The sequence below is a fragment of the Heterodontus francisci genome, chromosome 22 (genome assembly GCF_036365525.1).
Source record: "Heterodontus francisci isolate sHetFra1 chromosome 22, sHetFra1.hap1, whole genome shotgun sequence".
Lineage (NCBI taxonomy): Eukaryota > Metazoa > Chordata > Chondrichthyes > Heterodontiformes > Heterodontidae > Heterodontus > Heterodontus francisci.
The window spans coordinates 36953668-36969585 of record NC_090392.1 but is presented as its reverse complement, the minus strand read 5'-3'; the positions used below and the strand labels follow the sequence as shown (position 1 = coordinate 36969585).

The following is a 15918-nucleotide window of genomic DNA, read 5'->3' as shown; positions in this document are numbered from 1 at the left end:
AGGGGCTGAGGTGAGGAAACACTCCCAGTGGGTAGGGGCTGAGGTGAGGAAACACTCCCAGTGGGTAGGGGCTGAGGTGAGGAAACCCTCCCAGTGGGTAGGGGCTGAGGTGAGGAAACCCTCCCAGTGGGTAGGGGCTGAGGTGAGGAAACACTCCCAGTGGGTAGGGGCTGAGGTGAGGAAACCCTCCCAGTAGGTAGGGGCTGAGGTGAGGAAACCCTCCCAGTGGGTAGGGGCTGAGGTGAGGAAACACTCCCAGTGGGTAGGGGCTGAGGTGAGGAAACCCTCCCAGTGGGTAGGGGCTGAGGTGAGGAAACACTCCCAGTGGGTAGGGGCTGAGGTGAGGAAACCCTCCCAGTGGGTAGGGGCTGAGGTGAGGAAACACTCCCAGTGGGTAGGGGCTGAGGTGAGGAAACCCTCCCAGTGGGTAGGGGCTGAGGTGAGGAAACCTTCCCAGTGGGTAGGGGCTGAGGTGAGGAAACACTCCCAGTGGGTAGGGGCTGAGGTGAGGAAACCCTCCCAGTAGGTAGGGGCTGAGGTGAGGAAACCCTCCCAGTGGGTAGGGGCTGAGGTGAGGAAACCCTCCCAGTAGGTAGGGGCTGACGTGAGGAAACACTCCCAGTGGGTAGGGGCTGAGGTGAGGAAACTCTCCCAGTGGGTAGGGGCTGAGGTGAGGAAACCCTCCCAGTAGGTAAAGGCTGAGGTGAGGAAACACTTCCAGTGGGTAAGGGCTGAGGTGAGGAAACACTTCCAGTGGGTAGGGGCTGAGGTGAGGAAACCCTCCCAGTGGGTAGGGGCTGAGGTGAGGAAACACTCCCAGTGGGTAGGGGCTGAGGTGAGGAAACCCTCCCAGCGGGTAGGGGCTGAGGTGAGGAAACACTCCCAGTGGGTAGGGGCTGAGGTGAGGAAACACTCCCAGTGGGTAGGGGCTGAGGTGAGGAAACCCTCCCAGTGGGTAGGGGCTGAGGTGAGGAAACACTCCCAGTGGGTAGGGGCTGAGGTGAGGAAACACTCCCAGTGGGTAGGGGCTGAGGTGAGGAAACCCTCCCAATGGGTAGGGGCTGAGGTGAGGAAACACTTCCAGTGGGTAGGGGCTGAGGTGGGGAAACACTCCCATTGGGTAGGGGCTGAGGTGAGGAAACACTCCCAGTGGGTAGGGGCTGAGGTGGGGAAACACTCCCATTGGGTAGGGGCTGAGGTGGGGAAACACTTCCAGTGGGTAGGGGCTGAGGTGGGGAAACACTTCCAGTGGGTTGGGGCTGAGGTGGGGAAACACTTCCAGTGGGTAGGGGCTGAGGTGAGGAAACACTCCCAGTGGGTAGGGGCTGAGGTGAGGAAACACTCCCAGTGGGTAGGGGCTGAGGTGAGGAAACACTTCCAGTGGGTAGGGGCTGAGGTGGGGAAACACTCCCATTGGGTAGGGGCTGCAGTCAAAGATGGAAGCCCTTCGTATCTGTGTTGACTCTGAAAGACTGATTCAATTAATCCCACTCCTCTCCTCTTTTCCCATTGCCCTGCAATGTTTTTCTTTTACACTTCCCTTTTGAAAGTGCCTATTGAATCTGCTTTCACTGCCCTTTCAAGTTCATTCCAGATCACAACTTGCTGAATAAAAATAACTCCTCACCCCACTTCCTCCACCCCGGCTTTTTAAAATTTCTTGTCAATTATTTTAAATCTGTGTCTTGTGGTTACTGACCCTCTTCTCAGTGGAAACAGTTTCTCCCTCTGCTTTATCAAGCCGCTCTCCTGTCTATAATTTTGATCACCTCTATTAAATCTCCGCTTACCTGCTTTGCTCTAAAGAGAACAATCCCAGGCTCCATAGACCCTCCACAAAACTGAGTTTCCTCATCACTGGACATGATAAAAGGTGAAGGATCGTGTTGAGGTTTTAGAAAATATTGCCACTTGGAAGTGGGAAAAATCAAAAGGAATCAAAAGGGAAAACCCTGTCTCCAGCTTTGTGAATCTTCAGAAATGCTTTGGGAAACAGAATCAGAGGAGAACGATGGGCAAACTGCCTGATTGACCAGAGGCAGTCAAGGCACCTTTCCCTTTAAGATGCTGAAACATTAACACTCATGTTAATGGGAAATTGACTGACCTGAGCCATTGAAAGGATTCTCGTTACTGCACATCAGGAATTAAAAAGTAACATTGGCTTCGGGGTAATCAGAATTCCTGGTAACAGATAAGACACTGAAGGTTCGAAGGGAGATGGCGCTGGTTGTTGGAGAGCTGGTTCACAGTGAGATGTCTGCAGTGGGCAGGATCAGACTGTTTTCATGATGAATGTCCCACCTGTTATTTCGGAAAAGTAAACCTGACAGATGACAATTGCCATTCTGCAACAATCTGAAGCTTTAACTCACTCACACCTCACCTTTAAAATATGTGATAGTCTCTGTGGTGCTATCAGTTAATGCATTTGGCTGTTAATTGAAAGGTTGGTGGTTTGATCCCACCCAGTAATTTAGTTTTGTATTGTTGCTTTCCTCTTGAGGATTCATTATCTCTCAGTTCCCCATTGTATGCTTTGGCTGCAAGAAAATATTCCCAAGACATTGACAGTTCTGCTGTTATTCAGCAAGTTCCCATCCAGGGATGAGGAAATTCAGTTATGGAGATAGATTGGAGAAGCTGGGACTCTTTCTTTATAGAAGAGAAAGTTGAGAGGAGATTTGATAGAGGTGTTCAAAATCATGAGGGATCAGGACAGAGTAGATCGGGAAAAACTGTTCCCATTGGTGAAAAGGTCAAGAACAAGAGGGCACAAATTTAAGGTAATGGGTAAAAGAAGCAATGGTGACATGAGGAAAAACTTTTCCACATAGTGAGTGGTTGAGATCTGGAATGCACTGCCTGAGAGTGTGGTGGAGGCAGATTCAATCGAGGCTTTCAAGAAGGAATTGAATCGTTATCTGAAAAGGAAGAATGTTGCAGGGATACGGAGAGAAGGTGGGTGTGTGGCACAAGATACATTGCTCCTTCGGGGAGCCAGCGCAGACACGATGGGCTGAATGGCCTCCTTCTATGCTGTAACAATTCTGTGATTCTGTGATTACAAATAAAATGTCTAGAGCCTGAGATGTTGCTCCACGAAAATCATTAACAGACTGAATAAGGAATGGGACCCCATTCAGTAAGATTATAGATGATCATTGACCTCAACTCCACCTGTCCACACTGTCCACATATCACTCGATTCCAAAAATCTATCAATCTGAGTCTTTAATATATCATTCACCAGCCCCAGAGGGAGGATTTTTATCCCAGACAGGGTTCAAGGAGAGGGATAGAAAGAGCAAGAGACAAACAGATAGAGAGAGAGACAGAGACAGATGTACAGAGACAAAGAGAGTGACAGATAGAGAGAGAGAGAGACAGAGTGAGTGAGATAGAGTCAGATATACAGAGACAAAGAGTCTGACTGACAAAGAGAAAGAGAGACAGAGAGGGTGAGACAGAGACAGATAGACAGAGACAAGAGAACAACAGAGAAACAGAGAGTGGATACTGAAAGGAACAGATACATTTCACAATTCCATATCTTTCTTCATAAAGACTGAGAGACAGGAAATAAGAAAAGAAACAAAGACTTACATTTAAACAGAACCTTTCACAAGATCTCACAAAGAGCTTTACAGTCAATGAAGTTCTTTTGAAGTGTGGTGACTGCTGGAATTTAATGACAGAGAGACAGAGACAATTCAACAACAATGCTGATTCAGGAGATACCAAAATATGATCTTAAGAATTCGACCTCAATATGGAATCTTTCTTTCCAAATTTATGAATATCTCATTGTTTGTTTGATGCAAGTTCAGTAGATGGAAATTTGAAGCTGAATGAATAAATTTCACCTCAAATCTCTAACGAAACAGGGACTAAACATCCCAAATTCTATCAGGTCATCTCCCAGCCTTCTCTTTGCTCGTGAGAAGAGCCTCAGCTTGTTCCAGTTTTCCTGGCTATGACAATCTCTCCATTCCGGTAAAAGTTGTGAATGAACATTTATTTTCCTGTTCATTGCGAGACCCGGCAGCAGTGAACTAATGTCCGAGGACTTTCAGTTTGCTCTGTTTTTATTTATTCATTTTCTTGATGTGTCCAGTTAAATAAACAGCATCTACCCAACACGCACTGCATTTCCTTTCTCACTACACTGTTATTACTCCAATAATCCCTGCTGTCTGTCCTGAATGAATCCATTTCACTAACAAATGTTGAAATGTTTGCTCCACTCCCTCAGGGTTTCATCTGTTTAAAATCACAACAGAAAAGCGTTTAAAACATGTTGTTGATCTCTAAACAATGAGTGATATCCGGGTTCAGACTCTCCCACTCAGTCCTCCAATCCCTTTCCCTTATTCCTGTTGATCTGAAGCTCCCTTGTGAACGGAGATTAATGTTTAATGTTTCAGGTGAGTCATCATTAAGAAGGAATACCTCCTGCAACACAAGAGATCCAAACCTCATTTTCTGATGTTAAACAGTTGGAAATATTGTATTGTTCTCAGTAATCTCCCCCACTACCTGAATAGTGTAATACGTCAGGCTGCATGGCACTTCTTACATCCTTACAAACTTTGGGAACAAAATCTGAAGAGTTGGGATGGATGCAAATGGGAAACGGATTAAGAAAAAGGATAGTGAAGAAAATATTAAGGAAGAATAGAAGCAAGAAATAACAATGGGATCGGCTGAATGCCAGAACAGTGGAAACAAAACTGAGAGATAAGAAACACTAGTTACTAAGATTGTTGGAAGAAACTTGCTTGGGAGACAAACAGCAGCAAGATATTTGACTAAAATACATTTGTGTGATGTAACAAACATGAAATACACAAACAATTCCTGTTTATATATTCCGAGCAGATCAGCCAAGGCACAGATCATACTGAGCCAGAGGATCTGCTGTTTTGCAGCCATAGGAGTGTTACAGAATATTATGGACCATTTATCAGGGGCACTGATTTACGCTGGTATAATTTGTGCATTTCCCATTTTTATTGTATGGAAATTATAGCAGTGTTTTGGGGACTAAATTGGAGATACAAGCACAGACATGTGGGGAATCAAACTTCCTAATGTGGGGACTGTTAATGCTCCTGTGAAGAGTCTCGGGGCGTTTTAATGTGTTAAAGGTGCACATTATTGTTGTTGACTGGAGGCAGGGATTCTATTGCCAGTCTGAGTTGGAAAGTCATGGGTGCAGCCAGATCAGGGAGAGGGTGTTCACCCGCTGAATGTGGAAATGGATTCACTCAGGCATCCCCTCTACTGATACACCAGCACAGTCACACTGGAGAGAACATTCAGATAGTTCGTGTGTACGAAGAGATTTACGCAGTTACCCACCTGTTAACATCTGAGCTTCAATAGTTCAAATGATTTGATACATGATCAGCACATTCTTATTGGAGAGAGGATGTTTAAATGTTCTGTGTGTGGGAAGAGATTCACTTCTTCATTCCACCGACTGACACACCACTGAGACTGGAGGGGTCACATGTGGCTGGAGGGGTTGGATTCTGCTGTTATTGCTGCTGTTTTGGGGACTCTCGATTGGTCACCAGATCCCACTCCCCTTCTTTTGGTGGATAATGAAGAATCCATGCTCTTGGGTTTCTGTATAATTTGTTTACTAATTTTATTGATTGGCCCTCTGGCCCTAGTCTTTAACCCATCCAAAACGGAGGATGTGTTTGCTGAAGCAGGTGGCACAGCACTGGCATGTGTGTAAATGCAGCCTCATCAACTGAAGTGTCACTGTCTCTGATGTCACAGCTGCCTGCCAGTAATAAAGACAGCACTGACTGAAACATCACTGTCTGTGACACTGTCCTAGGCCCAACCATCTTCAGCTGCTTCTTCAATGACCTTCCTTCAATGACAAGGTCAGAGGTGGGGACGTTGCATGATGATTGCACAATTTTCAGCACCATTCGTGACTCCTCAGATACTGAAGCAGTCCGTGTAGAAATGCAGCAAGAGCTGGACAGTATCCAGGCTTGGGCTGATAAGTGACAAGTAACATTCGTGCCACACAAGTGCGAGGCAATGACCATCTCCAACAAGAGAATATCTAACCTTCTCCCCTTGACATTCAATGACATTCAGCATTACCATCGCTGAATCCCCCAATATCAACATCCTAGGGGCTACCATTGACCAGAAACTGAACTGGAGTAGCCATATAAATACCGTGGCTACAAGAGCAGGTCTGAGGCTGGGAATTCTGCAGCAAGTAACTCACCTCCTGACTCCCCAAAGCCTGTCCACCATCTACAAGGCACAAGTCAGGAGTGTGATGGAATACTCTCCACTTGCCTGGATGGGTGCAGCTCCAACAACACTCAAGAAGTTCAAAACCATCCGGGACAAAACAGCCCACATGATTGGCACCCCATCCACAAACATTCACTCCCTCCACCATCGACGCACAGTGGCAGCAGTGTGTACTATCTACAAGATCCTGTGGGTGTACCTACCTCATATGGGCTTCAGCAGTTCAAGAAGGCAGCTCACCACCACCTTCTCAAGGGCAATAAACGCTGGCCTAGCCACTGAGGCCCAAATCCCATGAATGAATTAAAAAAAAATCACAGGGAGCTGCCAGTAATAAAGATGGAGCTGCTCAAATTGACACAAAACAAATTAAAACCAAACTCCCTCATTGGCCCCGATGGCCTCAATCACTGCATTTGGCTTCCCGCTCAATCACCACTTCTCTCCCTGATCCCTCCAGTCCCGCCTCACCACTCTCCCCTGACACCCCCACCGCCGCTGCTCTGCCCATCATCCCTGAACCCCTCTCCCCTCCCCACTCCCCTTCCCTCTCCTCTCCTCTCCTCTCCTCTCCTCCCAAACCTCCACCTTGCCTCACCTCCTCCTTCCTCACCACCTCCTTCCCTCCCCTCCCCTCCCAAACCTCCACCTTGCCTCACCTCCTCCTTCCTCCCTCCCTCACCACCTCCTTCCCTCCTCCTGCCCCACTTCCTTCCTCCCTCCCTCCTCCTGCCCCACTTCCTTCCTCCTGCCCCACTTCCTTCCTCCCTCCCTCTCTCCTCCTTCCACCCTCCCCACTTCCTTTTCCCCTCCCTCTCTCTCCTCCTTCCACCCTCCCCACTTCCTTTTCCCCTCCCTCCCTCTCTCTCTCTCTCCTCCTTCCACCCTCCCCACTTCCTTTTCCCCTCCCTCACCCCACCCCCTTCCTCCCTCCCTCCCTCCCTCACCTCCTCCTTCACCCCACCCCCTTCCTCCCTCCCTTTCCATCTCTCCCACCACTCTCTCCTCCCCCCCACTCTCCCTCTCTCTCACTCTCCCTCCCCCCACACTCTCGCCTTCCCCCACACTCTCGCCTTCCCCCACTCTAACCGCCCCTCCCCCCACTACTCCACCTCCCCTCCTCTCCTCTCCTCTCCTCTCCCTCACCGCCGCTCACCCCCTCCCCCTACTCTCCTTTTCCCCCTCCACTCTCCTTCGCCCCTCTCTTCCTCCCTCCCTCACTCTCACCTTCCCCTCTCCCCTCAACCCCAAACCCCACCCCCCACCACTTACACCCCCTCCCGCCACTCTCCCCACTCTCCCCCCACTCTCCCCCCTCAACTGCCCGCTGCCTGGATCTATTGATGGCCACTGGAGTCAATGTTGCGAACTCCCAGGGTCGCGCCTTCCTGACTGTATACTACCTCTGGGATGGTGATGGTGGTGACTGGGACATAGTCATACTCAAAGAATCATACCTTACAGACAGTTGTTGGACAGGTCTCCAAATTTTGCTGCAAGCCCCCACATGTTAATAAGGAGGACATTACAGGGTTGAGTTTGCTGTTGTTGTTTTCAGCGCCTAGGTCACCTGCCAGGTGGTCCGTCCGGTTTCATTCCTTTTCTTCCAGTTTGATACAACTGAGTTGCTTGCTAGGCCATTTCAGAGGGTGTTTAAGAGTCAATCACATTGCTGTTGGTCTGGAGTCACATGTAAGGATGGCAGATTGCCTTCCCTAAAGGACATCAGTGAACCAGATGGGTTTCTGTAACAATCGATAATGGTTTCATGTCACCATTTTTTAATTCTAGATTTATTAATGGAATTTAAATTCCACCAGCTATCATAGTGGGATTTGAACCTGTGTCCCAGAGCATTAGCCTGGACTCTTGATTGCTAATCCAGTGACATTACCACTACACCACCACCTCCCCCATGTATTTCTAATTTCCTGATCTATACTCTGCCCTAACACTACACCTACTGTTAAGGGGGCCTATAATCAAGTCCCACCAATGTTTTCTGCCCCTTGCTGTTTCTTAGCTCCATCTAAACTGATTCTACTACTTGACTTTCTGAGCTACGATCCTTTCTCTCTACTGTCTTTATCCCATCCTTTATTATCAGGGTGACCCCTCCTCCTGGTCCATTTTGTTCTATCCCTTTTAAAGGTTAAGTGTCCTGAAATCTTAAGTTCACTTTGCAACCATGTCCCTGTAAAGGCTATTAGATCAAACCTATTCATTTCTATCTGTGCTGTTACTACATTGAATTTGTTGTGAATCCTTTGTGCATTCAGATATTGTGCCTTTAGCTTTGACTTTTTTCTAATTTACCCTGATGTCATCTTAGTCACTAATGTCCTTACATTTCCGTATACTGAACTGTCTTTGTTCCTCTCACTGTCCTTTCCTGACCCACTCTGCTTATATTTTCACAACACGCTGCTCTGCTTCAGAGCCTTGACATTTCCCTTGCTGCTTTGGAATTTACCCTTTCCTGAATCCTCCCACCAGCCAGGGCATCCTGGACAACAAGTTTTTAAGCATCTTCACCCACTCCCAGACTGCATGTGATGTTTGCAGCTTAGAGGAGTCCATGGACCATGTATGTATTCAGTGTGAGAGGTTACAGCCCCTGTATAGTTACCTGAAGGGGCTGCTGCTCAATGTTTGGTTAAACTTTAGCCCCACATTCCTAATCATTGGACGCTCAGTGTGGAGGAGGGGGAGCAATTTGGAGGATGTTCCCCTGGACCTGCTCTTGGGCCTGGTTAAAACAGCAGTGTGTCGATCCAGGATGTGTGGGGACCATGATGGCCTCTATTCCGTGGTCTTGTCAGTGCTCGGGTGGCCCTGGAGAGGGAGCACACTTGATGCCTTCTGCATCCGGTGGCACCTCAGGGTACAGAGTGTCTCATAGTCACTGATAACAACATTCTGGTTTAGTTGGGAAGGTTCCCTTTGCGTTTGTTGCAACTTTGTTGCTTATTTTGGCTTCTTTTAGTTCGATTGGATCATATGTGGCAAAACAAGAGAGGAAAGAATGTTCCATAGAAACTAGAATTGTCTGTTCTCAATTTCTATCCTGGACTGACAGTGATGACTTTTGTAAACTCCTTTTACAGAGTATGAGAAGGGGAGGATTTACAGACTGGAAACTCAAACCAAATGTCAAGTCAAGATCTGACAGAGTCACTTGATTCATCCAGACTTTCAATCTGGAAGGAGAAATGTTTGTCAGTTCTGGCTGTGGGGAAAAATTTCAAACATCAGTGTGACTGGAAAAGCAGCGAGACAAACACACCCGAGTGAGCGTGTTCCAGTGACTGACTGTGGAAAGAGCTTTAACCAGTTACACAACCTGAAAAAACATCGCATCATTCATGTTCTCTGTCTGTGGACGAGGCTATAGCTGATGATCCATCCTGGAGAGACACAAGGACACCTGCACCATGGAGAAACCGTGGAAATGTGGGGACTGTGGAAAGGGATTCAATTACCCATCCCAGCTGGAAACTCATCAACGCACTCACACTGGGGAAAGACCATTCACCTGTTCCAAGTGTGGGAAGAGATTCACTCAGTCATCCAACCTGCTGACACACCACCGTGTTCACAGTCGGGAGAGGCCGTTCACCTGCTCAGTATGTGGGAAGGGATTCACTCAGTCATCTCACCTCACTGAACACCAACTTGCTCACACTGATAAGAGACCTTTTAAATGTTCTGACTGTAAAAAGAGCTTTAAAAGCAGAAATGATCTGATGAAACACGAACACACCCACACTGGGGAGAGGCCGTTCACCTGCTCTGTGTGTGGGAAAGGATTCACTCTGTCATCCCACCTGCTGAGACACCAGCGATTTCACACTGGGGAGAGGCCGTTCACCTGCTCCACCTGTGGGAAGAGATTCACTTTGTCATCCCACCTGCTGACTCACCAGCGAGTTCACTCTGGGGAGAGGCCGTTCACCTGCTCTGAGTGTGGAAAAGGATTCACTGATTCAACTAACCTGCTGACACACCAACGAGTTCACACTGGGGAGAGGCCGTTCATCTGCTCTGAGTGTGGAAAAGGATTCACTCAGTCATCCAATCTGCTGAAACACCAGCGCGTTCACACCGGGGAGAAGCTGTTCACCTGCTGTGAGTGTGGGAAGGGATTCACTGATTCAACTAACCTGCTGACACACCAACGAGTTCACACTGGGGAGAGGCCGTTCATCTGCTCTGTGTGTGGGAAGGGATTTACTCAGTCATCCAACCTGTTGAAACATCAGCGAGTTCACAAGTGACTGCAGGGGTTGGATTCTGTTGTTATTGCTGCTGTTAATCACATCCAGGACTGAACCTTATTCATTCTGACAGTTGGAGATTATTCCAGTTGATGTTAATAATCGCTGCAACTGGGCTGTAGTTTAATATTCTGGATATATGATAACTAAATCAGCTTTGCATCAAACACAGTGTTCAAGTCTTTGATTTCTCTGCAGTAAGAGGAGACTGATCTGTTACCAACTGTTTCATTTTTTGGCCTTTTCTCCTTTGTTAATGGAAGACTTGTATTTGTATTGTGCTTTTCACGACTTCAGGATGTCCCATAGTGTTTTACAGCTAATGAAGTTCTTTTGATGTGTTCTCAGTGCTGTTGGCAGCTGTGACTCAGTGGGTAGCACTCTCACCTCTGAGTCAGGAGGTTATGAGTTCAGTTTTCTGCAGGTCTTGAGCACAAAAATCAAGTGCAGTACTGAGGGAGTGCTGCATGGTCAGAAGTGTTGTCCTTCAGATGAAACATTAAACCGACACCCTGTCTTCGCCCTTGAGTGGATGTAAAAGATCCTCTGGCACTATTTCATTGAGCAGGGGAGTTATCCCCGGTGTCCTGGCCAATATTTATCCCTTCATCAACATCAGTAAAACAGATGATCTGGTCATTATGACATTGCTGTTTGTGGGATCTTACTGTGTATAATTTGGCTGCTGGGTTTCCTACATTACAACAGTGACGACACTTCAAAATTACTTCAGAGGCTGTAAAATGCTTTGGACATCCTGAGGTCCTGAAAGGTGCTATATTAATGCAAGGGTGGCACAGTGGTTAGCACCGCAGCCTCACAGCTCCAGGGACCTGGGTTCGATTCTGGGTACTGCCTGTGCGGAGTTTGCAAGTTCTCCCTGTGTCTGTGTGGGTTTTCGTCGGGTGCTCCGGTTTCCTCCCACAGCCAAAGACTTGTAGGTGATAGGTAAATTGGCCATTGTAAATTGCCCCTAGTGTAGGTAGATGATAGGGAATATGGGATTACTGTAGGGTTAGTATAAATGGGTGGTTGTTGGTCGGCACAGACTCGGTGGGCCGAAGGGGCTGTTTCAGTGCTGTATCTCTAAATAAAAAATCCTCCTTTTAATTTTGGAAATACAGCAGGAAAATTGAACACAGCAAAGTGGCTACAACCACATAATCTCTTTTAGTGATGTTGGTTGATGGATAAAAATTGGCAGCACCGGGGAGAACACCCCTGCTCTTTATGGGATTATTTGCATCTATCTGCAAGGACAGATGGGGTCTTGGTTGAGGTGTCATATTAAAGACAGGACCTCTGACAGTGCAGCACCCCCTCCGCACTGCATTGGAATATCAGCCTAGATTTTGTGCTCAAGTCTGTGATTCAGAGATGCGAATGTAAGCAGTGAACCACAACTAACACCTCATCATTACTCTGGATTATTTCAGTTCTCAAACCTTCCGATATTCTCCCAGCTCCCCGTCACTTCCAGAGAGCCTCTCCTAATCTTGATATCAGTAATATACCCATTTATCTGCCATTTTTTTTTTCTTTCATGAGATGCAGGTGTCACAGGCAAGACCAGCATTTCTTGTTCATCCCTTGACACTGTGTGGCTTGTTAAGAGTCGACCACGTTTCTGTACATCTGGAGTCACGTGTAGCCCAATGGCAGATTTCCATCCTGAACGTGCACTAGATGAATTTTTACAACAATCAATAATAATGTCAGTAATGGTGCCAGGAAACTATTTACCAATTCCAGATTTTTTTTCAATTAATTGAATTTAAATTCCACCACCTACTATGGAAGGATTTGAACCCATGCTCCCAGTGATATTAGTTCAGTGACATTACCACTATGCCCCCAGCTCCCTGATGAGTAGTTGATGCGACAGTGTAGAGGGAGCTTTACACTGTATCTACCCTGGTCCTGACCTGATCCTGTGTTTGAATGGGACAACATCGAAACAGCTTTACTCTGTGTCGAATCTGTGCTGTACCAGTGTTTAAAGGAATAGTATTGAGGGAGCTAGTCTGTACATCACTTTTTTTTTGGTAGCCTTTATACCCCAGGCCCCTTTTCGTTTTGTTGAGGGGGGCTTTATTTCCCAGGCACCTGTATATGTATTTTAAATAAATAACTTTATTAAAAACAGGTAAACAAAACAATTCAAAATGCAATTTTCAGTATCTATGATCCCCTGTGGTGCCAACCGGTCACGGAAGGCTTTAAACGAACCAGCGGACACCGCATGCTCCTTCTCCAGGGACACCCGGGCGTGAGCATAATCTCGGAAGAGGGGAGGGCAATTAGGATGGACAGACTCCCCTGACAGCTCGCTGCCTGGACCTGTGAATTGCCCCCTTAGCCAGACCCAGGAGCAGACTGAGAAGGAGATCCTCCTCCCGGCTCACCCCACTCCGCACCAGGTTCCCAAAGATCAGGAGTGTGGGGTTGAAGTGCCAGCCAAAACTTAAGGAGCAGCCCCTTAAATACTCAGAGGAGCTGCAACCTCCCATACTCCATATAAACATGGAACAAAGACTCGTCCAGGCCGCAGATATTACAGGCAGCCTGGAAGTCTGTGAACGGACTTAAAAGCCTATTGTATGGGACTGCGCTGTGCAGCACTCTCCGCCTCAGGTTCCCATGTAAGAGGGGAGGACTCCCATGTCGAGAAACATCCACTAGGATTTTCACTCACCGCCAGATGACAACATGGATGGCCATGGCATGTCCGGGCAGTAGACGAGGGCATGGAAGTGGAGAGTGTGCAGGTGCAGCCTGCACAGGTAACCATGTGCAGTGTAGAATGGTACAGAGGGCATTTCTGACAGTCGGCTCACATTGTGTGGGACCAGCTCCTGACAAGAGTTTCGGGGCCTGGGTCCAATGAGCAGTTCTAACCACACGAGGGTCAGCTCAGTTGAGAGCATTCCACACACCCAAGGCCGCTCAACACTCACAGTGAGGGGCGTCCCAGAGGCTTTGGCTACTCCTCCATCTGTTGGTCCATCCCCAGAGCCAGCTGCCCAGACAGCCACAGCCCTCTCCTCTGTTACCAGGGAAGTGTCCTGACTGCAGGTGACCATGTTCCAGACTCTGAATCGATCCCGGTAAAAGACAGGCAACTCCCTTGGAGAGGCGCGGCTAATGTTTGCTGCCAGGAGCTGCATGTTGACTTAAAGGCAATGCCTCTGGCGGAAAATATACGTCGCCAGCGCCACCATCTGGGCGGATGCTCAATGTACAGGTATCTCTCCAGGGTCTGAAGGTGGTGAGTCGCACTCTGGGTGCGGATGCACACCAACGACAAACTGCCTTCTTCAATCAGGAGACTCAGGACCACTGCAGCAACCCAGTGTTTCCCAGTGCTGCTTCTGGATCTTGGCGGCAAATGCCAAAGTGACCAACTGGTACCATAGCATAGAGGCCACCAGTTAGTTTATGACCAATGCTTGGCCCTTGTAGGAAAGCACTCAGAGCAGTGCTGTCCAGCCGCCCTAGCTGAGTGGTGACTTTTGCCTCCATCTCCTGCCAGTTTGCTGGCCAGGTTTCCTCAGCGGGGCTTAGGTGGACTCCCAGATAGAGGAGGTGCATGGTGCTCCATGCAAAAGGCATTAACTCCTCCGGCAGGGACTCTACCAGCCACTGACCCACCAGGAATCCGGAACATTTCTCCCAATTGATCCTCACGAAGGACATGGCAGAAAAGATCTGCTGGCACTTGCGCATCCTCCGCAAGTCAATGGGATCTGTGACCATGAGGAGCAGGTCATTGGCATAAGCCTGCGCAGAACCAAGCCTGCCAATCTCCTGTTAAACAGGCACAAGAATGGCTCCATGCAGATGTATTATAATCACTTCTCGGCCTTTTGGCTAAGATCATGTGTAGTATCTGTTCTTATCAGTGCTTACTTGGTTGAGAAGAGACCATGATCATTGCCTTTTGATCCTGGGGAAGCTTTGAGTAAAATGGCTATAACTAATCTTCGAGCTTCGGGCCAGGGAGTGCGCAACACCGTTCGGGCGGTCGTGAAGGACAAGGAAGGAGATGCACCAGTCGATCGCACCATCTTCATCAAGAAAATTCTCTTTGATTGCTGTGGATTTCAAGCTACGGACGTCTTCTGCCTGCAGGATTTTCCCAGCAGTGGATACTTCGACGTGACGTTCCGGAACGTGGCGGGATGCATCAAGTTCCTGAAGGCGTTCAAGGAGAAAGGGGACCGGGCGCCACTGTCGATCCTCACAGCAGAGCTGCTCTTCACGCTTCCGTCACCACAGGACCGGGTGGTGACGATTCACCTCTACAACCCCCATGTTCCGGTGGTGGATGTACTCACCTTTCTCACCAGGTACGTCGAGGTGGCCGGCAGCAGCACTGATGTCAAGGACCCCTTTGGGATTTGGACCAGCAAGCGGCAGGTCAAGGTCACCTTGAAGGTCAATCCCAGTGGAGCCATCATCCACCCTCCCTCCAGCTTCACTATCGGGGGAAGTCGAGGCTTCTTGGTCTACGCTGGGCAGCCCAGAGTTTGCCGCACCTGTGGCAAATCTGGTCACATGGCAGCCAACTGCAGTACGGTTGTTTGCAAGAACTGCAAGGAGGAAGGCCATCAGACCAAGGACTGTAAGCAGGCTAAGTGTTGCAACTTGTGTGGTGCGGCAGGCCACCTCTACAAAACCTGCCCCAAACGCTGCCTCAGTTATGCTCAGGCGGCAAGGTCCAAGGAAAGGGCGGGAGAAGGTTCGATGAAGGCGTCCAGTGTTCGAAAGGAGACCAGCAATCCTATCCGCAGTGAGGAACTTCAACCTGAGAAGGAGAAGGAAGGGGAGGCAGCTGAAACCAGCGACCCAGCACCTACCCTGCGCTCGGAAACCCTTCCTCCACAGACAGAATCAATGGAGGAGGAGGCAGCAGATGGACAAACAGGTCAGTGGCAAGTGGTCCAGAGGAAAACCACAAAGAAAAAACATCCCAAAGCGGAACAGGCCACCACCCAAACCAATGTCAAGAGGAGGCTATCTTCTGAATCAGACTGCAACAACTCCTCTTCACTGGACGGGGGAATGCTGGAACGACAGCCCCTTCAAAAGAGGCGGCAGAACTCCAAGGAGATGGAAGATAAAGCATCCCAGCCCCCGGGCACTGGAAGCTGTGATGGGCCCGGCGTGCCCCAACCCCAAAGCGCCACACATAACGACGTGGCCAACGCGTCTCAGCTCCGGGACACCGGGAGCAAAGACACGTCTGGCGCACCTCAGCTCCGGGAAGCCGGGAGCAGTGATGTTTTCGAGGAGGAACAGATGGAAGCAGCAGAGGATAACCCAATCCCCTCTGCCTACAAGACCC

The 15918-nt window shown here is 48.7% G+C and overlaps 1 protein-coding gene and 1 pseudogene across 1 annotated transcript in view; both read left to right on the top strand.

Moving 5' to 3' along the window:
- The window catches only part of LOC137381529 (zinc finger protein 585A-like), a 33003-nt gene extending 22066 nt beyond the window's left edge, over nucleotides 1-10937 (top strand). Inside the window, exons 10-14 of the mRNA XM_068054230.1 lie at nucleotides 4882-4988; nucleotides 5682-5745; nucleotides 8791-9178; nucleotides 9801-10559; nucleotides 10920-10937. Of these exons, the coding sequence (XP_067910331.1) occupies nucleotides 4882-4988; nucleotides 5682-5745; nucleotides 8791-9178; nucleotides 9801-10559; nucleotides 10920-10937 (1336 nt within the window). The remainder of the gene's footprint in view (nucleotides 1-4881; nucleotides 4989-5681; nucleotides 5746-8790; nucleotides 9179-9800; nucleotides 10560-10919) is intronic.
- Nucleotides 10938-14421: 3484 nt separating this feature from the next.
- LOC137381676 (U2 spliceosomal RNA) lies at nucleotides 14422-14530 on the top strand (annotated as a pseudogene).
- The last annotated feature ends 1388 nt before the right edge of the window (nucleotides 14531-15918 follow it).